At 43.5% G+C, this 25,748-nt stretch overlaps 1 protein-coding gene across 1 annotated transcript in view; it reads left to right on the top strand.

The window, feature by feature from the left end:
- Nucleotides 1–6,055: 6,055 nt before the first annotated feature.
- Nucleotides 6,056–25,748, top strand: part of ZC3HAV1 (zinc finger CCCH-type containing, antiviral 1) — a 64,645-nt gene continuing 44,952 nt past the window's right edge. The window contains exon 1 of the mRNA XM_082472920.1: nucleotides 6,056–9,620. Coding sequence (XP_082329046.1) covers nucleotides 9,313–9,620 — 308 coding nt within the window. The 5' untranslated portion in view covers nucleotides 6,056–9,312. The remainder of the gene's footprint in view (nucleotides 9,621–25,748) is intronic.

The following is a 25,748-nucleotide window of genomic DNA, read 5'->3' as shown; positions in this document are numbered from 1 at the left end:
CTCCTGCTCTGCACTCCCAATGCAGGGGGCCCGGGTTCAATCCCTGGTCGGGGAGCTAGATCCTGCATGCATGCCTCAACTAAGAGTTCGCATGCCGCAACTAAGACCCAGTGCAGCCAAAATAAATAGGTATTTAAAAAAAAACACTCAAAGAAATACATTTTTCAATCATTTTAAAATAACATTTTTTCTCATTACAAAAGTACTACACATTCACCATGGAAAGTTTGGAAGATGCTGAGAATTAAAATGAAGAAAATGTAAATTATCTATAAATTTATAACCACCTATTAACACCTGTTAACATTTTGCCTTTTAAAAAGTGATTTAACCAGTACTAAAGAATAATGTAATCGTAGCTGAACTACTAATAAATTGGAGAACTATGTAATAAGAAATCTATAGGTGATAATTGTTGAAGCTAGGTGATGGGTACGTGAGTGCTTATTATCCCATTCTATTTTTATATAGAAATTTTCCATAATCCAAAAATAAAAAAGAGGTATCTATTTGAAAACTCCCAAATTTTTCTGTGTGGCCAAATTGTTAACTGAAATGAATTAAAAACATAGGAGTCAATATTTATTTCAGTATAAAAGGTAACTTGCATTTATCCTATTTAAAACTAAGTCTATGTGAGGATACTGAGCAAACAAATTTTCAACTTCTGATTGCTAATGTAATTGTTTATTTGGTGAAAAGATAATTGGAAAATCAGAAAGCAATATAGACATCATGACATGTACACAGGAAAAATACCAGGTGTTGCAATCCCATGATCCCTAAAAGAAGAAACTCCCTGTGTCATCCAGCTGCTGAGGTGCAGATCCTCGGAAGGTCCGTTTTAGTTCATCCCCTAGTGCTGAAGGCAGCTGCTAGCAAGAGCTGAAGGTGACATAGAGTTGTGTGCTTTGAAGTCAGCAAGACCTGAATTTGAATCCTGCCTCCCCTGCTCCTACTGGTGTGAGCGGGTTACTTAACTTCTCTGAGGTGAAATAGAGGTACTGTAGATAGAGATACTAAAACCCACCTCACTGATTTGTTTAAGATTCACCTGAGATCATTTATAAGTGAAAGGTGGTATAACGTAATGGTTAAGCCTGTAGCTTCAGGAGATAGACTGCCTGGGTTCAGTTCTTGGCTCTAGTACTTGCTTTAGCTGTGTGACCTGGGCAAATCACTTAACCTCTCTGGGCTTCAGTTTTCTCACCTGTAAATGGAAGATGATAATAATAGTTCTTACCTCCTAGGTCCATTGGTTGTGAAAGTTAAACAAATTATACACAGAAAGCATTTAGAACAGTGCTGGGCACACAGTCAATGCTATTACATGTGCTTCCGTCTTCATATTATTTTTTTATTGAGATATAATTTACATGCCATAAAATTCACTACTTTAAAATGTACAATTTAATGGGGTTTTTGTATGTTCACGAGAATGTGCGTCACCATTATCTAATTTTAGAACGTTTTCGTTACCTCCAAAAGAAACGTGTACCTGTTAGCAGTCACTTCCTATTCACTGTTTTCCTGGGCTCCTGACAACCATCAGTCTATTTCCTGTCTCTGTGGATTTGCCTATTCTGGACATTTCATATAAACGGAATCATACAGTATATGACCCTTTGTCTTTGCCTTCTTGCACTTATCATAACGTTTTCCAGGCTCATTCACATTATAGGATATACTAGTAGTTCATTCCTTCTGATGGCTGAATAATGTTCCATGGTATGAATGCCACATTTGTTTAAGTTTTCATATTATTGAAAGCACTTAACACATAGTAAATGCTTAGGGCCTGGTGGTCTTGCCAGCATCCCACCCAGTGCCAGAGGGTTCAGGGCACAGCCCCAGTCCTGTTCTATCCCAAGGGGAATAGTACTCAAGGAAGAAGCCCAAGCCATGAAAGGCCACCCTGATACAGCCTGCTGTGGGCATCTCTCTGCCTGCCATGCCCAGCCATGTCCTGACCTTTCATAAAGTGGTCTCAGAAATCATGAGTTCCCCGTTGTCTCTCCCAGTCACACACAACCTGATAATCTGTTGTAAATCCCACTTCCTCTCATCTGCTCGCTTCACTTAATCTGTTCTTTTATTCCTCCTCTGGACCTGATTACCTCCCCAGTTTCCTTACACAGTCCAAATTACTTTGTGTTTTGGACCTTTGTTACTTTGTGTATTTGGGGATGTTGTATTAATTATCCATTGCTGCATAACAATTTACCCCCAAGCTTAATAGCTTAAAGCAATCAATATTCTTATCTCCCATGGTTACTGAGTAGCTCCCATACTGCTGCGTAGCTTAGCTGGGTGGCTCTGGCTCAGAGTCTCTCCCGAGGTTCAAGTCGAGCTGTCAGCTGTGGGGATCTAGTCATTGGACCTCTTGACTGGAGCTGAAGGATCCCATTCCAAGGGGCTCATCCACATGCCTGGCAAGGTAGTGCTAGTTGTGGACAGGAGGCGTTTGTTACCTGTCATATGGGCCTTTCCATAGGGCCTCTTGAGGGTCCACACAACATATCAGCTGGCTTCGCTACAGTGAGTGATAAAAGAGTGAACAAGGAAGTCACAATGTTTTTTATGACCTAGCTTTGAAACTCATGCCGTCATTGCTGTCATATCCCACTGATTACAGAGATCAGTCATATGCATTGTGGGAGGGGACTATACAAGGGTGTAAATATCAGAAGGTGGGACTTGCTGGCTGCCACATCAAGCCATTGTCTGCATGCCTGTGGCCTGTGCCTTCAGACAAGTGTTATCGAAAGGTCTGCAGCCTGAAGTTCCTCACTTTAACACCACCAAAGCAAAGTCTAAATTCATCCTCAAAGAGGGAAATGACCCTTCTCACTCTGAAGTCAACCCCTCCACCTGTATACTCCAGCTCCATCCCGTCCCAGTTCTCTTCCTCCCAGGGAGCCTTGCTGCTGCCAAGTTCAACGTAGGAAAACCCCGCCTGCCTGCTCCCCATCTCTGCCCTCCCCTGTCTGGCTGACTAATGCCCCCTCTGACTCCCATATCTCCTGGAGAGCATCTGTTTGCCATGGACTTTGGACATTCCATCTGACTCAACCCTCCAAGGTTTATGTACTTTAAATTTCTATGACTTGGCATGGCTAACTCGTCACTGCCTTGTGTATGTTTTCTTCCCTCCCTGACTCCCATATCTCCTGGAGAGCATCTGTTTGCCATGGACTTTGGACATTCCATCTGACTCAACCCTCCAAGGTTTATGTACTTTAAATTTCTATGACTTGGCATGGCTAACTCGTCACTGCCTTGTGTATGTTTTCTTCCCTCCCTGATTGGTGGTTCAGCTGATTCACATAGCCTGATATCATGCTAATGTGTCCAAGCAACTGCAGCTTTGCACTCTCCCCAGATATATTTCTTTGAAATTTTCAGATATGCCCAGATCTTCCAGTAAAACAACAGCAATAAATAAGCAAACAAATAAACAAAAAATCTCTCTAGCTATCCAAGTATTTCCTCTCCTCTCTTCTCCTTTCCTTGTCAATCCTGTAAAATGAGTGCTGTATTTTGATTTCCAACCTGACCATTCTGAGAAATCTCTATCGAGTAAGTTGGAATATAAGATTGTACACAGAATTTATTGACAAAGGAGTACTCTCTCAGGATACAGGATTTAGGGGGTACAAGGAAACTGTATGAACAAGTAGCCCAGATCCCCATGTCACTCATTACACTTGCACCAGCACCCCTCCACCAGCTTATACCTATGGCCGTATGAAGGGGGGGTCCCATGTAACCAGTAAAGGAAGAAGAAAAAGACCAAGCTGGGAGTATGGATGAGTCCCCTCAGTATGTGGGCACAAGCTGAAAATGGAAGGCAGCTACATTACAGTCATACTCAGGGGAGGCCTTGAAAAACGGTGGTGAAGGAAAATCTCCCCAATGGGAGGAGCTTTGAGGTGTGCACCAGGTCATCTGCGTTGTGTGGAAGGAGAATGGCCCAAGGTTAGAATAAATGTGGACTCATGGACAGTGGTGTGTGGCCTGGCTGGTGGGTGGAGGACCTGAAAGAAAAAGATTGTAAAATCAGAGACAAGAAGAGCTGGAATAGAGGCACCTGGATGAACTTGTAGGAGTGGACGCAAAGTGGGAAGTTGTTTGTATAATATGTTAAGCCCACTAGTAAATATCCATTACAAAAGATGTACCAACTAGACAAAGTAATTTGGCCAGTTAATGTAGCCAGCCTTTGTCAGAGCCGCTGTCCCACCCCTGCTACGTGATGGGTACCGAACAAAGAGCCTACAGTGGCAAAAGAGATGGAGGCGATACAAAAACCTACAGCGTGGACTGTCATTTACCAAAACAAATATAGCTACTGCCACCTCTAAATGTCCAATGTGCCAGCCATTAAGACCAAGGCTAAGCACTATTCCTTAAGGAGACCAATAGGATACTTGGTGACCAGTTGTGACATTGTGACATCTTTTTTTCCTGGAAGGGCCAGAGGTTTACTGTCTCAGGAATAGACACTGATTCCAGGTATGGGGTTGCCTTTCCTGCCTGCAGAACGTCAGTAGCACCACTCTCTGGAGGCTTAAAGATTGCCTGATCCACAGACATGGGATCCCACATAACACAGTATCTGACCAGAAGATTCTTTCCATTACAGGAAACAGAGGAATGGGCCCATGAACATGGGATGTACGGGTCATATCACACACAGTATAATCCCAAAGCTGCTGGATAGATAAGATATTGGAATGGTCAGTTAGAGGTGCAGCCGAAGCTCCAGCATAGAGGCAATATACTGCAGTGATTACATTTCCTCCAGGACATCGTAGTATACTCCTTCAGTCAGATAACGTAGTATGGTGCTGTGTCCCCCGTAGAAAGAATACATGTGTCTTCCACAGTGGGTGGAAGCATGAGTGGCCTCAGTTAGCATCATTCCAATGACCCATTGGGGAGGAAGAAATTTTCCTCTACCTTTCCAGGTTCTTCTGGCTGGTCAAAGAATTAAATTGACATAAGACAGATTAACAGAAGGAAATCAAAGTTGAATAACATGTATACATGGGAGAGACCCAGGAAAACTGAGTAAGTCCCCCAAATAGCTGAAACCCTCACCTTAAATACCATCTTCAGCTAAAGACAAAAGAGGATGTTGCGGGTGGTGGTTTGGGACTTCAAAGGGGAAGAAGGCCGTTCACACGGCCTTCTTCCCCTTTGAAGATGGAAAAGCAAATGTTTGGTAAATAAATGTTTGCTGGGTCACGCAGACATAATGGGACACAGAATGGACTCTGACCTCTAGGCCCTGTTTAGTGTTTCCCCTCCCGCCCCAGCCCATATTCTTGGCAGGTATCTCTGGTGATAGCTCTATTTGGGAACAGACCCTCTAGCTAAAATTTTTTTAGGCAGTTGTGGGAAGGTCAGAGTTTCTTCCTGAGTCTTTTGGGCCTTGATTATTTTCAGCTGGAAATAATCCACATGCTAAAGTGATATTTTGGGGCGGCAAGTTTTGCTCTCCCACAGATCCACTGAGCTTCCCTGTCCCCACAAGTCCGGGCTCTGCAAAATTAGAGGTCTTGGTCCCCAAAAGGGGCACATTCTTGCCTGGGGATACAGCAAAGATCCCATTGGATTACACGTTATGGCTGCCACCAGGCACTTTGCCCTCCTCATGGTGAGAGACCAGCAGTAAGACAAGGGATCACTGTCTTATCAGAGGTAATTGACCTGGCCAGCAGGAGGTAGGGCAGGTTAGAGGGGGCAGGGAGGAATATGTGTGTACTCCAGTGACCTATCTGTGTGTCAACTGGTACTCTTTTGCCCAACTGTGACTGTGAATGGACAAGACAAGAGCAGCAATGGTGGTCTGAGAAGGTGCTCGGACCTCTTAGGAATGAGGATTTGGGGTACCCACCCAGGTGATCGACTGAGACCACCTTAGGGTGAGGGGAATTAGAAATGGATAGTGGTGCCATCATCAAAAAGTCTACAAATAATAAATGCTGGAGAGGGTGTGAAGAAAAGGGAACCCTCCTGCACGTTGGTGGGAATGTAAATTGGTGTAGCCACTATGGAAAACAGTATGGAGTTTCCTTAGAAAACTAAAAATAGAGCTACCATATGATCCAGCAATCACGCTCCTGGGTATATACCTGGAAAAGATGAAAGTTCTAATTTGAAAAGATACGTGCACCCCAATATTCTTAGCAGCACTATTTACAATAGCCAAGACATGGAAGCAACCTAAGTGTCCATCAGCAAATGGATAAAGAAGATGTAGTATATACAATAGAATATTAGCCATAAAAAAGAATGAAATAATGCCATTTGTAGCAACATGGATGGACCTAGACATTATCATACTAAGTAAAATAAGTCAGAGAAAGACAAATACTATATGATATCACTTATATGTGGAATCTAAAAAATAGTACAAATGAACTTTTTTACAAAACAGAAATAGACTCACAGACACAGAAAATAAACTTATGGTTACCGAAGGGGAAGGGAAGGGAGGGATAAATTGGGAGTATGTGAGATTAACAGATGCACACTACTATATATAAAATAGATAAACAACAAGGATTTACTGCATAGCACAGGGAACTATATTCAATACCTTGTAATAAACAACAATGGAGAAGAATCCAAAAAATATATATACATATGTATAACTGAATCACTTTTCTGTACACCTGAAATTAATACAATATTGTAAATCAAATATACTTCAATAAAAAAAGAAAAAAGAAAAAGAAATGGATGGTGATGGAGGGAAATGATGAGGACCAGTTGTGGTCCTACAACCAGGTGCAGTGACAGAAGCTGTAGTTCATTCTGTTAACTTCCCTCTCCTAAGTTATTTTTCAGGAAGAGCGGCCCATCAGAGTGCTGAAAAAGCTGTTTCCTGAGTACAGATGGAGAAGCAACAGATCCACGTGGCACAAAAGGTGGACTAGAGCGGACACTGGGCGTCACTGAGATTTCCCTTCAAGGCAGGGCTTGCTTCCCAGCTGCAAGGAGTGTGCTTAGCTGAGCGCCTCCAGCTTCAGCTCCTTCAGGATTCACCTCAGTGACTGAGCTGAAGTCACGCACTGCTCCAGCGGCCCCTGCCAATGACCATCCAAGGCAGTGGTACTAGGGCCTAGGCTTTTCTGCCCGAGGCTAGTCTCCTGCTCCCGTTGGGCCGGCAGAGACTTTGTGACGTCTGCATCGTGGTCTGACAGCCCTCACAGACCAATCCTGCTTCTTCCCTTGACTTTCTCTGGTGTTACACTCCAGGAGATCTTCTGTACTCTCAACTCCATATCAGTGTCTGCTTCCTGGAGAACCCAACCTGTGACAACACGAATTTCCTAAATCTCTGCTTTTTTTTCCCTCTCCACAACCCCTTAAACTGTTTCTCAGGGCCTCATATTGAGGGGAATTTTATATCTCTAATCCCAACCACTCTAGCCAAACTGTACTCTTCTCCAACCTCCTTTATACCCCATTGCAGCACTTAACCACGGATTCCCTTATGTTTTAATGTTTTTTCATGTCTTCCCAAACATAAGCTCCTTGAGTGCAGGGACTATTTCTTAAACTTCTGTATGTTCAGAGTGACTAACTAAAGTAAGGGCCGCACAGAAGATACTGTGGTGAATTCAATTGATTTGATATTGAAAGCCCAGTCCCTGGGAACCTGTCAGACCACAAATCAGGCCAAGTGGATTAAAGGAAACTATAAAGTAATAGCTGGAGGGAACCTAGCTTTCTCTGGTTTTCATACCAAAGTGCTGTATGCCTAAGAGACGGATCATCAACCATGAATTATCAATCTGAGAATCACATGAATCATTCTGAAGAGTTTCTAGTTTGACAACTGAATTCTATCATTTAAAAAAAGGTTTATTACTTATCCGATCAATGACCCATTTCACCTGGGAGTCTTGGGAGGAAAACCTTTTGCCTCTTGCAATTTGAGTCCAGTGATTAGGTCCTGCAAATTAACTGACAATAGACAGATTAAAAAGAGAAAAGACCAGATTTATTTAGCATTGGAAGGGGGGGAGTTTCCAATAATGGAAACCTCCTGGAATAGCCTGAAGTAACTTTATATATCTCAATTTAACAAAAGGGGGGTTTTTAGGACTTCAGTGGGAGAGTATGGAAGGTTCTCCTGGGCTTTTTGATGCTAATTGCAATGGACATTGTGTCTCCAGGGCAACTGAATTAGCAGGAAACTCCCTTGGAAGGGGTTTAAAGGTAGCTGTATTTTCAGGAGGCTTTGCTTTAGTCAGATTAAGAGAAACTCAGATAAAATTTCTTTCTGTATCTTCTGTAGTTCAAACGTTCTCACTTTATACCAACTCTGGGAGTCCAAGTGCGTCCCCACTGGGGGAAAAGGTCTTGTCCAAATATCCAGAGAGAGGAACCTATCTGAAGCCTTGGGATATGTCTAAGCCTGCCTGCCCGACTGTGACTGATTGCTATCAGGGATTAAGCGGTGTCTGGGGCACCTCTGTTAGCGACTGTAGACAGGCAAGAATGTGTCAAGAAGTGGTTCTTCAAAGAGCTCATAAGAAGGCAAAAAAGAGGGAGAGCAATAATCGTCCTTTGAGAAGGAAGGGTGGTGTGAGAGAAAGTTCACATTGGTCCTGGCCAGGCGGACCACGATCTGGGGGCCAGATTTGGGGAACCTCAGGTTCCCAGGCTCCAGCTTGTAGGCTGTGTTTACTCAAATTACTTCCTCAAGTAGAGTGAGTATAACAACATCTAACTCATTGGAGTTGTAAAGATTCACTAATACCGGAGGCAGGGCGACGGGCTCGGAGCAAGCGCTCACTTGGGTCTGTTCTTTCCGGGAATGGGTGGGGTAGAGAACCTAGGACTCCTCAAGAGAGCTCCCAAGACTCGCGTCATTCGTCACTCTGGCTGGTTTATAAAAACCCCACCAGAGCTCCGAGATCAGTTTTAGTTTCTCTTCTTTCCGAAGAAGCCTCTCGGTGCCCAGCTGGGGAACCTGACCCTCGAGGAGCCGTCCGGTGGTCGCCGCGGTCGCCTGCAGATTAGCCCGCGCTTGTTCGCCCTCTTTCCACTAGGTTACCGGCGCGATTGACCTTAAATCTGACACAGGGACCGCGTCGGTGAGATTTGGCCTCTCGACCCAAGCTTACTGGGAAACCGAAACCGCTGGGCTCGGCTAGCGGCGGCGGAGAGCGCACGCTCCCCCGCCCGGGGCGCGCCCAGCCCGCGCGCCGCCCGCGCCCGCCCCCGGGACTCTAAGTTTCGATTCTCCCTGGAGCAGAGTCCCGCGCCGCGGCCAGGCCAGCGCAGCGCGCCATGGCGGACCCGGGGGTGTGCTGCTTCATCACCAAAATCCTGTGCGCCCACGGGGGCCGCATGGCCCTGGAAGCGCTGCTCGACGAGATGCAGCTCTCCGAGGCGCAGCTCTGCGAGGTGCTGGAAGAGGCCGGGACCGACCGCTTCGTGGTGTTGGAGACGGGCGGCAAGGACGGGGTCATCCGGTCCGTGGTGGCCACCACTCGAGCCCGGGTCTGCCGTCGCAAGTACTGCAGCAAACCCTGCGGAAACCTGCACCTCTGCAAGCTCAACCTGCTGGGCCGGTGCCACTATTCGCAGTCGGAGCGGTGAGTGCCCTGGGAGGGAGGGGCGTCTCCCCGGGTCCCGGTCTGGGAGGACTGTCGCGGCTGCTGCTCCGCGCGGGGTGGGCCCTCGCGGGCACCTCGCGCCCGATGCCTCTTCCTCCAGCTGCTCCCTCCTCTGCTTCCCTTCTTGCTGGGCCCGTGCTTCTGCTCTCGAAGGTTCCCTTCCCTCCAGCGCCTTCAGACCTTCCTTTGAATATGGCTAGCGCGCTACCGCCCCGGTGAAGACTACGATGAACTCCCCACCTCCATAAGGATAAAGTACTTTTGGGCAAGCCAGGGCCTAGACAGTTTGGAGGCAGGTTTGGGAACGAAAGAAAATGCCTCCATTCTCTGGCATCTTGAGTCGTTCCCTCTCTGCTACCTTACCGCCTAGGTGTTGTGCGGTCTTCCCAGCCCCCCAGCCGGCTCGACCCCGGGGTCTGTCTCCATCGCGGCGAGCTGCGGGTCTCTGCTTGGCCTTCCTTTCCAAGCGCCTCCTTTCCCCTCATTATCACTTTTCTGATATCTGACTCTAGCCCGCACCACCAAGACCAGAATGGTTCTATTCAAGGTTACCAATGATGGGTCCTCTTTCAGAGCACCTTTCCCGTGGGCCCCGCGGTGGCCTGCGCCGTTGACCGCCTACCCTTGGGACCACTTTGAAACAGTGTGCCATATCTCCTAGGCAGCTGCTTCTGTGTTCCCACTTGTTCCTTTTTTGCTTCCTGAATATAGGTGTGCCCCAAGGTTTCAGTTAAGCCTTTTGATGTACCTGTGTTCCAGGTCTCTCCCCGAGAGCCCTCACTTCCTTGGGTTTAGTCGTCACATCTACAAAGATGGCTTCCTTGTGTACATCCGTTGCCCCGGCCTTCCTACTGACTCTAGGTTCTTCATCTCCAGGTGTCTGAGGAGCATCTGCACCTGAATATCCTGCCAGTCTGTGTCGAACTCATCTTCTTTCCCCCAGGGCAGGGTCTGTGACACTCCCCCCCCAACCCTCAACCTCTTCTTCCTCCTTCATAATACCTTAAACACCAAGTTCTTTTATTGACCTCTCCCATCCCTTCCCTGTCTGGTTCCTACTTCCGCATCTCACTTCTAAATGAATGCCTTGTTGAATTAATGAATGATTTTCTCTGACCATAGTCTTTCTCCCCATCTTTCCTATCCGTATGTACTTCTGCTAAATTGTTTTTCTTGATGTAGTACTTGTCACACTTCCTCCATCCTTAAAAACTTTAAGTGGTGTCTTAGTGTCCAAAATGGTGGTCATCAAACTTTTCAGCATGTGCTTATTAGTGAAAAACCTATTTAGATTACTTACTCGCACTACTTGTATGATAAAACATACAAAAGACAGATGTTTTAAATGGATGTGGTAGATGAGATAAGTTTTTAAAAAAATTTGTTTAGAGCAAAACTAAAATTTTAAAAATATGCTCCATTGTTATTAAAAAGAAATATTTATTATGTCGTGAGGCAACAATTTGAACGTCTATTTCTGAGTTTCAGGAAGTTATGTGTATGGAAGGAGTCATCTAAGTCGGCAGATGAAATCAGGAAGGAGGAAAAGAGGGTAGAGAATAGAAAAAAGGAAGGAACATTCTAGCACTCTACCGAATAACAATGGAGATGGAAGGCTTTGTTATCTTTTCTGTTGTGAAAAATTCTTCGCCAGTTAGTGTTGGCTATTAGTTTTAAATACATAGGCTTCTTATCTTTTAATTTTTTACTATGAATATTTTCAACATACACTAAAGTAAAGAGAATGATGAACCCTATGTGCTCATCGGTTCAACAGTTTTCAAAGTACAGTAAGGCCAGTCTTGGTTCATTTATTCTCCCCTCCCCATCCCTGTCCCCAACTCAAACGTGTTATTTTAAAACAAATGCCAGAGATTATTTGCTTTGTAAATACTTTAGTATCTCCAAAGATTAAAGACTCTATTTTATTAGTATAACCACAGTACAATGATCACTTTTTTTTACGATTATATTTTCTTTTTATAAATTTATTTATTCATTTATTTATTTTTGGCTGCATTGGGTCTTTGTTGCTGCGCACGGGCTTTCTCTAGTTGCGGCGAGTGGGAGCTACTCTTTGTTGCGGTGTGTGGGCTTCTCATTGTGGTGGCGTCTCTAGTTGCGGAGCACCGGTTCTAGGCGCATGGGCTTCAGTAGTTGCGGCACGAGGGCTCAGTAGTTGTGGCTCACAGGCTCTAGAGCACAGGCTCAGTAGTTGGGGTGTACAGGCTTTGTTGCTCTGCGGCATGTGGGATCTTCCCAGACCAGGGCTCGAACCAGTGTCCCCTGCATTGGCAGGCAGATTCTTAACCGTTGCGCCACCAGGGAAGTCCCTACGATTATAATTTTAATATCATATAATATCCAGTTAGTGTTCAAATTTCTCTGATTGCCCTATACTTGGACTTTCATTTTCAGGGAAAAAAACCTACACAGTCATATTTCATAATTGTTTCAATATGTTATATATTTAATATATTTAGAAACTGTTTTAATTTGTTACATGCAGTAACTTTATTTGTTATTATTTTGTTGTTGTTGTTTGCAACTCAAAACCATTTTAAGCTCGTAAGTTGGGTAGTTAACCTGCACTTTTTTATACTTTAGAAGAGGAATAATATGTTCTATATGAATAATATGGTCTGTAGGAATAATTTGGTCTATGCAAGTTTGGGTGGATTCTCTGGAGAATTCATTAAAGTCTTTTTTTTTTTTTTTTTAGTTGAGTGATAAATTCTTATTTCTTAAATGTATGGATCCAGTCTTATTTTTAAAATCTTTTTATATCACTTTTGAGTTTGGGAATTACAAATTTTTAATCCATTAATTTATATTGTGTCCTCATAATAAGGACCCTTGGGAGAATTCTTTTTCTTTTGCCTAAAAGCCTAGAAAATATATTTTTTTTCCCAAGTATGTTTTAAAATATTTTCCCTTTCTTAGCAACTTATAAATCCTCGTCTTCTAATACTTGACACATGGGAGTCTAAGGGCTTTCTTTGTGGATTATAGGTTGGTGGGCGCTGTTGACCAGTTGATACCCATGCTGAGGTTACCATTCAGTTTGGTAACTGTTCTCTGTCTGCATGAGGATAGCTTGCCTTTTGCTGGACTGCTACATTTTCCTCTGTAGTACTATTATTTATAGGTGGAATTTCTCCTATCAGTTCTGCTGTTCCGGTCTTTTCTCTCATGTTGCTTTTATTTTTAAAATTTTTTTTAATTTTTGGCTGGGTTGGGTCTTCGTTGCTGTGTGTGGGCTTTCTCTAGTTGCGGCGAGTGGGGGCTACTCTTCATTGCGGTGTGTGGGCTTCTCATTGCTGTGGCTTCTTGTTGTGGATCTCAGGCTCTAGGCGTGCGGTCTTCAGTAGTTGTGGCACACGGGCTCAGTAGTTGTGGCTCGCGGGCTCTAGAGCGCAGGCTCAGTAGTTGTGGCACACGGGCTTAGTTGCTCCCTGACATGTGGGATCTTCCCGGACCAGGGCTCGAACCCGTGTCCCCTGCATTGGCAGGCGGATTCTTAACCACTGTGCCACCAGGGCAGTCTCTCTGATGTTGCTTTTAACTATACATTTTAGTTGACAACAGGGCTTGCTTCGCTATTGGATAATTAGTTTTGGTCCATCATTTTGGGTATTTCTGTTTGCTTTGCTGAAACATACGCCCACACATGGAGTTCTAATCCCAGTTCTGGCACAAATAATAACTACCATTTGTTGAACAAATAACTGTCTACCAAGTACTATGATAAGCACTTTAGAGATGGTATCCAAGTTCGTCTCTACTATGATTCCTGAGGTAGGTGTTGTAAGTCTCATCTTTTTTTTTTTTAATATTTATTTATTTAATTAATTTATTTGGCTGCATCGGGTCTCAATTGCGGCACATGGGCTCTTCGTTGCAGCTCGTGGGCTTCTCTCTAGTTGTGGCGTGCGGGCTGTAGAGCGTGCGCGGGCTCAGTAGTTGCAGCTCGCGGGCTTAGTTGCCCTGCGGCATGTGGGATCTTAGTTCCCTGACCAGAGATCTAACCCATGTCCCCTGCATTGGAAGGCGGATTCTTAACCACTGGACCACCCGGGAAGTCCCTAAGTCCCATCTTAATGTAACTCAGGCCTAGAGCTGTTTAGAATTTTACTGAAGGTCACATAGCAGATAGCTGGCAAAGTTAGTGTTGAACCCAGATCTGCATAACTTCTTAACTTAGCTACTGGTGTCGTCAAGTAGCTGTATGAAGTGTGATCTTTCATTAATTCAAGGTCAAGATATTGTTTTGCAAGCATGATTTCTGTTTAACTGTTTAAAGCAGGCTGTCTGTCTTCAACTAGCTTTGTGGTTTCTGCTAATGTGGGTGTTTCCTCTGGGCTCTTTCCTGTTTGTATGCCTTTCCATTTGCATAACAGAAACTTTGGATGGGGATGGGTAGACAGGAAGAAAAGTAATTGACAATTTCATAAATTGAAAAAAAAAAACCAACCAAAAAAATGCAAAGAGTAGTACAACAAGCATCAGAGTATATATATTCTGAGTATATAACGAAAGCTATACTATATGAAAGAATATATAGTATAATAAGCTTATAATTCACCTCCCAGAATAAATATTTATATTTATATTTTTGCTTTTTTTATTTTAAAATAAAATAAATACCATAACAGGCCTAAGGTTATTGTTTTTTTCTCTTCCCTAGTCTCATTTCCCTCTTTCCCCAGAAGCAGCTTTAATCATGATTTTGGGGTGTGTCCTGCCCTTCCATGATTTAAAAATTTCCTCTCATATATATTTGTATTCATATACAAAATGTAGTATTGTTTTATGTGTTTTAGAATTTTTACCCAATGTTATGTTTTGAAGATCTATTCATGTTGTTATAAGGATCTAGTTTATTCATCTTAACAGCCATATAGTATTTCATCATATGATTTATACCACAGTTCAATAGTATTTCACCATATGATTTACACCACAGTTCAGCACCTATTCCTGCAATAATGGGCATTTAGAATATTTCTAATTTTTTGCTACAAAAAAGCATGCTGCCAAGACTATACATTCTCTTGGTGCTCATGGCAAGAGCTTCTGCAAGGTAGATCATTAGGAAATGGAATTGCTGGGTTCAGTTCTTGCACAGCTTCAACTTTTCAGGATTCTGACACATCAGTGTAGTAAAAGTGGTTGTACCAATTTACATTTTCATGTTTGATGTCTCAGTTTCCCCATTTTATAGCCAACTAGCACTTAGTATTATCAGATTTTTTTGATTTATGCCAATCTGAAGGGTATACAATGGTATCTTATTTTTTAATTTTAAAAGAATTTTCTCATTAAAGTTTTTATTAGGTGATATTTAAGTCTTACGAGAATGTATAAAGCATACAGTGAATATCTGTGTACCCACAAATCAGCTTCAGAAATAAAATATTGCACAGTTAAAACCCCCTGAATTCTCACCTTTGATCATCTCCCCCATTTTAGAGGTGATAACTAGAGCTAACATATCAGCTTTAGGTACGATTGACTAATAAATATTGTATATATTTAAGGTGTACAATGTGATAGTTTGTTATATGTATACATTGTGAAGTGATTCCCTCAGTCAAGCTGATTAACCTATTTATCACCTCATCTATTTACCCCCATTTTTTTGATGGTGAGAACACTTTTTTAAAAATAAATTTATTTATTTATTTATTTATTTTTGACTGCGTTGGGTCTTTGTTGCTGCACACGGGCTTTCTCTAGTTGTGGCGAGCGGGGGCTATTCTTCATTGTGGTGCATGGGCTTCTCACTGCGGTGGCTTCTCTTGTTGTGGAGCACAGGCTGTAGGTGCACAAGCTTCAGTAGTTGTGGCTCATGGGCTCTAGAGTGCAGGCTCAGTAGTTGTGGTGCATGGGCTTAGTTGCTCCGCGGCATGTGGGATCTTCCCGGACCAGGGATCGAACCCGTGTCCCCTGCATTGGCAGGTGGATTCTTAACTACTGCACCACCAGGGAAGTCCCTGATGGTTAGAACACTTAGTATCAATGCTCTTAGCAAACTTCAAGTATACAATATTTATTATCAACCATGGTCACCATGCTGTACCTTAGATCTCCAGAACTTATTCATCTTATAACTGAAAGTTTGTACCCTTTGACCAACATCCCTCCTCTCCCACCCAAATCTCTGGCAACTACCATTGTATTCTCCTTTTCTACGTGTTTGACTTTCTTAGATTCCATGTATAAGTGAGATCATGCAGGTTTTTGTTTTGTTTTGTTTTATCTTTCTGTGTCTGTCTTATTTCACTTAGCATGATGTCTTTTAGGTTCATGCATGTCACAAATGGCAGAATTTCCTTCTTTTCGTGGTTGAATAATATTTCGTCTTATACATATAAACCACATTTTCTTTATCCATTCATCTGTGGATGGACACTTAGGTTGTTTCCATATTTTGGCTATTGTGAATAACGCTACATTGAACTTGGGAGTGCAAATATTTCAAGATACTGATATCATTTCCTTTGGATATATACCCAGAAGTGGGATTGCTGGATCATATGGTGTTCTATTTTTAATTTTTTGAGGAACTCCATACTGTTTTCCATAATGGGCATACCAATTTACAATCCCACAACACTGTTCTGCATTTGATATTTATTTTCCCCACACATTTATTATTTTTCTACACGTGTTTATTTCTTTTTTAATTTTAATTTTATTTTTAAAAACATTTATTTATTTATTTATTTGGCTGTGCTGGGTCTTAGTTGCGGCACACGGGATCTTTGTTGCCGCATGCAGGATTTTCGTTGTGGCATGTGGGATATTTAGTTGCAGCATGCAGGATCTTCTAGTTGTGGCATGTGGGCTCTTTAGTTGCAGCATGCAGGCTCTTTTAATTGTGACATGCAGGATCTAGTTCCCTGACCAGGGATTCAACCCGGACCCCCTGCATTGGGAGCACGGAGTCTTAACCACTGGACCACCAGGGAAATCCCTACACATGTGTTTATTTCTTTTATTTTTATTTTATAAATTTTATTTATTTATTTTTGTCTGCATTGGGTCTTTGTTGCTGCACGCAGGCTTTCTCTAGCTGCAGTGAGCGGGGGCTACTCTTTGTTGTGGTGCGCAGGCTTCTCACTGCGGTGGCTTCTCTTGTTGTGGAGCATGGGCTCTAGGCACATGGGCTTCAGTAGTTGTGGCATGCAGGCTCAGTAGTTGTGATGTGCGGGCTGTAGAGCGCAGGCTCAGTAGTTGTGGCTCACGGGCTTAGTTGCTCTGTAGCATGTGGGATCTTCCTGGACCAGGGATCGAACCCATGTCCCCTGCATTGGCAGGTGGATTCTTAAACACTGCGCCACCAGGGAAGTCCCCATGTGTTTATTTCTAAGCAACATTTAGGATTATTTTGCCTGTTTTCAAGCCTATAAATTACATCAATACTAGGTATGCAAATACTTGCTTTATTTTGCTCTTGTTTGCACAGCATAATGTTTCTGAGACTCACCTCTAATATACAAAGCCCTGTTTCTGTACCACCTTGAGACCTGGGCAAGATGGACTTCTGCCCTGGGCCCTCTGCTTTACAGGTCCTATTCCAGCCCAACTGTATACCTACTCACTTATTGAGGAGTCTGGGGTTAAGGAATCGTGCTCATCTAGAACCAGTGGCCTCCATCTGTGGCCCCTACCCCTGTTCTAGACTATGCTCTGGGTTCCCAGGACCCTAGAATTCCCAAGCTCACTTCCAGAGCCTGAGTGGGCTTCTTCCCTGGGTCTTCCTACACGTGGAAGGAATTTGGATGTACAGGCTGGCATGTTCATTGCCTCTGTATGATGGTGCTGGCAATGTGGGACAGAGCCTGAGGGGGAGAAGAGACGAGGGGGGCTGGAGTTGGGAGTGGGGGCTGTCTTTAACTTTTTGGCTGCACCGCACTGGCATGCGGGATCTTAGCTCCAGACCAGGTATCGAACCCGTGCCCTCTGCAGTGGAAGCACGGAGTCTCAACTGCTGGACCACCAGGGAAGTCCCAGCGGCTTTCTTTCTTCATTTTACTACATCCTATTCATAGAGCTCAAAGGAGTCTGAGCATTCTAAATTCAAACTTGGCCTTCCAGGTCATTATGAAAGTATGTTTGTCAAGATAGGAAGAGAGAATATATATTAGAACATATTTTATTGAACCATTTCTTAGCTTGATTAATTACTTTGTAGTGTTTAGATATTTGGTGTATGGGCCTCCATTTTATCATGCCTCAAACCCCACAAATTTTAGGAGAGGGACTGCTCTAGTTCTTTCTTTTATAAACAATAGCTTTCTTTCGTACAAACGTACGCAATTTATATATCAATTTTCTTGTTATTAAAATATAGATTGTTTTCAGTTTTTTGCTATTACAAACTGTAATATTTTGGTATATCTTTCCTTGTGTAAACGTGCAAAAGTTACCTAGGTATCTAGTGCCAGAATTTCCATACTTAAGCTTTAGGAGACAATACCAAATTGTTTTCCATGTTTGTATACCAAGTTTTACTCCCACCAGAAAAATATGAGCATTCCCGTGTTTCATATCCTTGCCAATTGATGTCATCAGCCTTTTACAAATTGTGCCAATATAAGGAATGTGAAATTGTGCCTCATTGTGTTTTTATTTATTTATTTATTTTGGCCACACTGTGAGGTGTGTGGGATCTTAATTCCCAGACCAGGGATCGAACCCACGCTCCCTACAGTGGAAGGGCAGAGTCTTAACCACTGGGCCACCAGGGAAGTCCCTCACTGTGTTTTTGTTTTTTTTTTTAAAGTATTTGTTTATTTATTTATTTATGGCTGTGTTAGGTCTTCGTTTCTGTGCGAGGGCTTTCTCTAGTTGTGGCAAGCGGGGGCCACTCTTCATCGCGGTGCGCGGGCCTCTCACTATCGCGGCCTCTCTTGTTGTGGAGCACAGGCTCCAGAAACGCAGGCTCAGTAGTTGTGGCTCACGGGCCTAGTTGCTCCGCGGCATGTGGGATCTTCCCAGACCAGGGCTCGAACCCGTGTTCCCTGCATCGGCAGGCAGATTCTCAACCGCTGCGCCACCAGGGAAGCCCCCCTCACTGTGGTTTTAATTCTTTATATATTCTCGGTCTCTGGCCCTTTTAAGTTGTGACCCTTGTTTAGAAGTTAAAAAAAATTTTTTTTATACAATTTTTAAAGTTATTTTCCATTTATAGTTACTACAAAATATTGGCTGTATTCCCTGTGTTGTACAGTACATCCTTGAGCCTGTCTTAAACCCAATAGTTTGTACCTCCTACTCCCCCACCTCTATATTCTCCCCCTGACCAACGGCAACCATTGGTTTGTTCTCTATATCTGTGAGTTTGCTTCTTTTTTGTTATATTCACTAGTTTGTTGTATTTTTTAGATTCCACATATAAGTGATATAATAGAGTATTTGTCTTTTCCGTCTGACTTATTTCACTTAGCATAATGCCCTCCAAGCCCATCTATGTTGCTGCAACTGGCAAAATTTCATTCTTTTTTATTGCTGAGTAGTATTCTATTCTGTATATATTCTACATCTTCTTTACCCATTTATCTGTTGATGGACACTTCGGTTGCTTCCATATCTTGGCAATTGTAAATAATGCTGCTGTGAATATTGGGGTGCATGTATCTTTTCAAATTAGTGTTTTTGTTTTTGTCAGATATATACCCAGTAGTGGAATTGTTGGATCATATGGTAGTTTTATTTTTAGTTTTTTGAGAGACCTCCATACTCTTTTCCACAGTGGCTGTACCAATGTACATTCTCACTAACAGTGTACGAGGGTTCCATTTTCTCCACTTCGACACCAACATTTGTTATTTGTGTTCTTTTTAAAAACCATTCTGACAGGTGTGAGGTGGTATCTCATTGTGGTTTTGATTTGCATTTCCCTCATGATTAGCGATGTTCAACATCTTTTCATGTGCCTATTGGCCATCTGCATTTCCTCTTTGGAAAAATGTCTATTCAGTTCTGCCCATTTTTTAATTGAGTTGTTTAGGTTTTGTTTTGTTTTGTTTTGTTTTTTGATGTTGAGTTGTATGAGCTGTTTATATATGTTGGATATTAATCCCTTATTGGTCATATCATTTGCAAATATTTTCTCCCATTCAGTAGGTTGTCTTTTCGTTTTGTTGACGGTTTCCTTTGCTGTTCAAAAGCTTTTACGTTTAATTAGGTCCCATTTGTTTATTTTTGCTTTTATTTCCTTTACTTTAGGAGACAGATCCAAAAAAAAAATTGCTGCAGCATAATGCTTGTTTTATTTATTTATTTATTTTTGGCTGTGCCAAAGTGTACAGTTCAATGGCAATAAGTACATTCATGACGCTGTGCAACCATCACCACTGTCTTGTTCCAGAACATTTTCATCATCCCCAGAAGAGGCCCCACACCCATCCACAGGCACTCCTCTTTATTCCTTCTACCCAGCCCCTGGCAACCTCTAGTCTTCTTTCTGTCTGCATGGATTTGCCTATTCTGGATGTTCCCTCTAAATGGAATCATCCAGTATTTGTCCCATTGTGTTTGGCTTCTTTCACTTAGCATATGTGTTCAAGGCTTGCCTTTTACTCTTGCATGTTGCGTGTCATTTGAGGGGGTGTATTTACCCAGGAGGAGTCTTCTTGGATGTCTCCTTTGTTCCTGATTGTGCTGTGTCCATGGAGTCTCCTTGTCAGGCTGATGGCCTTAGAGACATGCTGCTTTCTGTGACGTCACAGCATGAAGGGGTGTGTGCCCCATAAGAATCATTTGTGAATTTTTGCTCTCCTTTCAGATTTGCTTCATATTTATTTGAATTTGATCAAACTTGACTTTCAATTTCTGCAGCCTTCTGCAAAAATTAAACTAAGAAACTTAATAAGTGATACTGTGAATCATGATAAACAATCTTAAATAAGTGACAAATAAGCATCTGATAACAAAATATTTTCTACTTTTTACATAATGTGGAGATGGCAGAATTAAAGATTTAAAATAAGTATAGATTTGTTTTCCGTCCATAAAAAGTTTCTGATTTGATTACTGCTCCTGATCACATTTATTTCCAAACTGGTGTCTGTGATCTTTACCTCCAGGCTACTTTGGAATTGACAAAGGCCCCAAGATGGTGGTGGAAAAAGAGTAAAAGAATCTAGAAGAACCTAGGATTTCAAGTCCATTGAGAAACCAATTTAACCAAATTGGGGCACCAGAGTTAGACTCAGTTTGAGAGAAGAAAGTGGAGACCTAATTCATGATCTTTTAATGCTTCCCCACTAAGAAGAGATTTTAAGATGTTTCAGACCAGCGACTTCCCTGGCGGTCCAGTGGTTAAGACTCCACGCTTCCACTGCAGGGGGCATGGGTTCCATCCCGCGTGCCTCGTGGCCAGAAAAAAAAAAAAAAAAAGAATGTTTCAGACCAATTCAGAGCTTCAGGTTAAGAGAGGTCATCTGGGGAAGTAGTTTCCAAACATTTTGATTCCTCACCCCTGTCATTAGAGAACATTTTCAGCATGTACTCCTATTATGTATCTATTTATTTAAAAACCGTATGATGTATAACTCTTACTTTGTGTATTAAATATTTATTAATTTTTTACCTTTTAAAAGAACTTTAAAAAATCAACTTTTGAGGTATGATTTACATACAATAAAATATACCCATTTAAAGCGTACAGTTTGAAGAATCTTTGAAGAGTCGTAACAAATAGATATACCCATGTAACCATCATCATGATCAAGATACAGAAAATTTTCATCAGTCCTAAAGGTTCTCTTATCCCCCTTCTAAATTAACCAATTAATCCTCCCTAATCCTTCACCTCTTTCAGCCCAGGCAATAATTTTTTACTTTCTTAGATACAAAATAAATATAAAGAGTTGTAACATTTTTTTCCCACACCTTGATGGGTCGATTTTGGGTTGCCCCTGTGGTATAGTAAGTACCCAGCTTTGGAGCAATACTTCTCAGGCTTTGATGTATATCTGAATCACTTGGGGAGAGCTTATTAAAATGTGGATTCCTAATCACACAACAGAAATTCTGGTTCAGAAGGGATGAATGGGGGCCTTGGAATTTGTGTTTAACCATCACCCTAAGGATTCTTTTGCAGGGGTTCAGGAACCACACTTTCAGAAACGGTATCTGCAGATGCGCTTCCTGGCAGATTGCAAATGCAAGTTTTATGTGGCTTTAGAGTTTGAGGGAGTCAAAGAGAAATGCATTCTTTAGTGCTGAGTGAGCAAATGATGAAAAAAGTGTTGCATTCCTCCAGGGTTAGGGTGACATGTCTCTTACTCTTATATGATAGAACCACAAGACATACAGGAAACCTCAGACATTCTACCCACTACGTCAACAAATATTTATTGTGTCACCAAAAGTAGGCTATTCTAGAAGCTTCTGCCCCTTTCTCACTGAAAGAATCCTCAAACACCATTAACCAGTTAACATCTTTCTCCCTAGTCTTCTTTAATATTCTTCTTAACTTCCAAAGGGATTTATGTTGGGAAGTGTGGCAGAGGGAGAAGAGGCATGTTCAAGGAGAGGAGCCTTGTGTGACCTACTGTCTCTAATCAAAATTTTGGTGGGAATTCCCTGGCGGTCCAGTGGTTAGGACTCCACGCTTCCAATACAGGAGGCAGGGGTTCGATCCCTAGTTGGTGAACTAAGATCCCGCATGCCCTGCGGCATCTCCTGCCCTTCACTCTCGTCACTTCCTGTGCTTTTTCTCAGTCCTGATGTGGACTTAGGGCCATGGTCCCAAACTTTTGCTGCACACTGGAATCACTTGAGGAATCTTTTTTTTTTTTTAACTTTTTTTTTTAGTTTTTTTAAAATTTTTATTTATTTATTTATTTTTTATTTACTTATGGCTGTGTTGGGTCTTCGTTTCTGTGCAAGGGCTTTCTCTAGTTGTGGCAAGTGGGGACCACTCTTCATCGCGGTGCGCAGGCCTCTCACTATCGCGGACTCTCTTGTTGCGGAGCACAGGCTCCAGACGCGCAGGCTCAGTAATTGTGGCTCACGGGCCTAGTTGCTCTGCGGCATGTGGGATCTTCCCAGACCAGGACTTGAACCCGTGTCCCCTGCATTGGCAGGCAGATTCTCAACCACTGCGCCACCAGGGAAGCCCTTGAGGAATCTTTTAAAAGTACTGATGCCCAACTCCTACCCCTGGCCATTCTGATTTAATTGGTATAGGGTATGACTTGGGCATCAGGGTTTTTAAAAAGTCCCCGGGTAGTTCTAATGGGCAGCAGAGTTTGAGAACCACTGATTAAAAGGACCAGAGAAATAAGTCAAACTGGGGAGATTGTATACAATATTGTGGCACTTGCATTGTTTGCCTTACTCTTGGTACAGTTATAGGTTACAGTCAGTTCCTCGGCCCGCCCCCTCTCCCATCCTCAGCGGGCCTGGTCCCCTCTTGTTGCCCCCTGCAGCCCAGAGTCTTGCAGCCTACCAGCTGCATTCTCCTTGCCCGGCTGGGACCCTCGGCCATCTGCACCTGGGGCTAATCACGGTCAGCAATCAGGGGGCGTCCTCTTCTTTGCGCGTAATGTGTTCTGGGTAATATAGTTGTGGTTAAAGCAGGTCGATTTCTTCGGCTCCACCCTTTCTCTTCCCTGACATTGTTCCTTATCCTGTTCCTGTGCTGTCTGCTGGTCTCCTCTGGTTCTCCCCCATCTGACTAGGGGTTCCAGATTCAGTGAACCATCCCTGCCTCTAGTAACTGGCAATTTAATCTGGAACATCAGAAGTACAAACATATAGAGGATAGGAGTCTCATGACTAATACTTTTCAGGATTGGTTTTGATTGGTGACGTTTTATTCTTTAGATGATTGTTCTCTAGATTTTATCTTTCACACATCCTGGTTCCTTTTTTGCCTGGCTTGAATCATGATGAGCTATTTCCTGTCTTCTATACAAACTGACTAGCTCTTTGATTTTGTCCACCCTCCCACATGAGGTGTTGGGGAACAGAGCCGGTGAGTAGGAGAAGAGAAGGGGTATTTTGATACAAATGACTGTCAAGAAACAAGACTCTCCTTAAGGTTATCTTTTTACCGTTGGTCTGATTGTGGAGCCCAGGGTTGGCCCTATGTTTGCTGACCTGTGAAGTGCTAGAGTTCACATGTGTGAGTATCTAGTTCAGGAACCTAGCTTAGAATTTCATCTGACAGGCCCAGCCAGCAATCCCAGCCTGGACTGCACATTGGAATCATCTGGGGTCTCACGTCCTGTCAAATTAAATCAGTCTCTGAGGGTGTGGCCCAGGCTTAGGTATTTCTAAGCCCTCCCCAGTTGATTATTATGTGTAACCAGGAATGAGACCCTCTCTGCAGGCTAGACTTCATCTGTGGTTGGGGAAGCGTTTATTGCCAGGGTTGAAGTAACATTTTGTTCTGTGACTGGAAGAGAAGAGTGAAAAGGTCATTTGTTTTTAGGCTTTTTGGCTTGAGATTCCTGAGAGACATTCCTGCCTCTTCCAAGGCCATCTTCGCTCTTTTTTTTAAAAGTTATCACCTCTTATCCCAGCTCATGCTGTTTGAATTTTATCTGCTCCAAGTGCAGGCAGCATTCTGCAAACACTTGTTTTCCCCTGGGCGGTTCATAGTGGTTTGTGGGCAAGCTCTTTTCTGTGCCGGGAGGCGGGGAGTCCCTGTGGCTGTGAATCAGCCTTCTGCCGAGCCCGTTATTCTTTGCTGGAGAAGGTAGCCTTCAGCATCCTTGCTCCAAGTGTGCTCATCGGACCGGCAGCGGCGGCATCACCTGGGAGCTTGTCAGAAATGCAGATTCTCAGCCCTCACCCCGGACCTACTGATCAGAAACTCTGGGGGTGGGCCCCAGCAATCTGGGTTCTAACAAACCCTCTAGATGATTCTGATGTGAGCTAGAAGGTTGAGACTCACCCAGCAGGTCTGGGATGGGGCCTGCGAATTTGCATTTCTGACAACCTCCTAGGTGATGCTGATCAGGGGACCTCACTTTGAGAACCACTGGCTTTGAGAACCCCCAAGAGGCCTTGGGAGACTTTCACACTATTTCCTGGCTAAATCCTCCTAGCGAATACTAGGGACCTGGAGCTGGGACAGAGTGATCAGAAGAAAGTGAGAAGGAAGCTTCTGCATCTTAAACCTGAACATGATCTCCATCAAGCCCTGACCGTGATGAGTGCTGCTGCCAAACTTGTCTCCGCAATGCCAACCATAGGAAACAGTTTCTTTTTTTTTTTTTGGCCTCGCCATGTGGCATGCAGGATCTTAGTTCCCCAATCAGGGATCAAACCCGCGCCCTTGCAGTGGAAGCATGGAGTCTTAACCCTTGAACCACCGGGGAAGTCCCTAAGCAACAGTTTCTGTCATTTATTGTTTGCCTGAGGATGGAGATGAGAAATGAAAAGCGATCTGGGCCCTCAGACGGGCAACGTCAAGTACCCAGCCAGCGCAGTGTGTGCTGGGCGGGCTCTTCCTACAGGCATGAGTGTCTTGGGTGAGCTTGGCAAAGCCTGGACACTCAGGGCTCCAGGCAGAGGGGTTCTTATTAGACTTGTCTGGCTGCCTTTAGTTATTTAGAGGAAATGTTGACTTCCAGGACCTTGGAAGTGCCCCACTGCTCCTTGGCTAGGACAGAGCAGGCAGAGGGCAGATATGACCGATGCTGTATCTTGCTGGGACCTGGAGAGGGACTGGGTCCTCATCTGTGACCCTAATCTGGCCACAGGAGAGGTACCATAGTCTTGGCTCTGTGATCACAATGTTTGGACTGGAGCTCAAAGGGAAGAAAGGTTCTTAATTCCTCCCAGTTGTCAGATATCTCCGAGCCAGAGGGTAGAACCTGCCTAGCAGCAGGGTGTTTCAACAAGGTCATTTTCTGTTCCATATCAAGAGGATCGTTAACGGCAGTACCCGGTGGAGTGAGATGCCTTGTGAGGTAATGAAGCTCGCACGTATCTGGTAAAGCTCTAATGGAGGGATTTCCTGCTTTGGGCTGGAGGCTGGTCCCCTTCCTGTTGTAGAGTCTCTTCACAGATCGCCCCTCCCGTGGTGGTTGGAGGAGTGATAAGGTGGGCGTCCCAGCCCAGCCGCCGAGGGCTCTG

This window comes from Balaenoptera physalus, assembly GCF_965194825.1.
Source record: "Balaenoptera physalus genome assembly, chromosome: 8".
In the NCBI taxonomy this organism is placed as follows: Eukaryota; Metazoa; Chordata; class Mammalia; order Artiodactyla; family Balaenopteridae; genus Balaenoptera; species Balaenoptera physalus.
The sequence above is the reverse complement of the archived record's forward strand: the minus strand, read 5'-3'. Positions and strand labels throughout refer to the sequence as shown.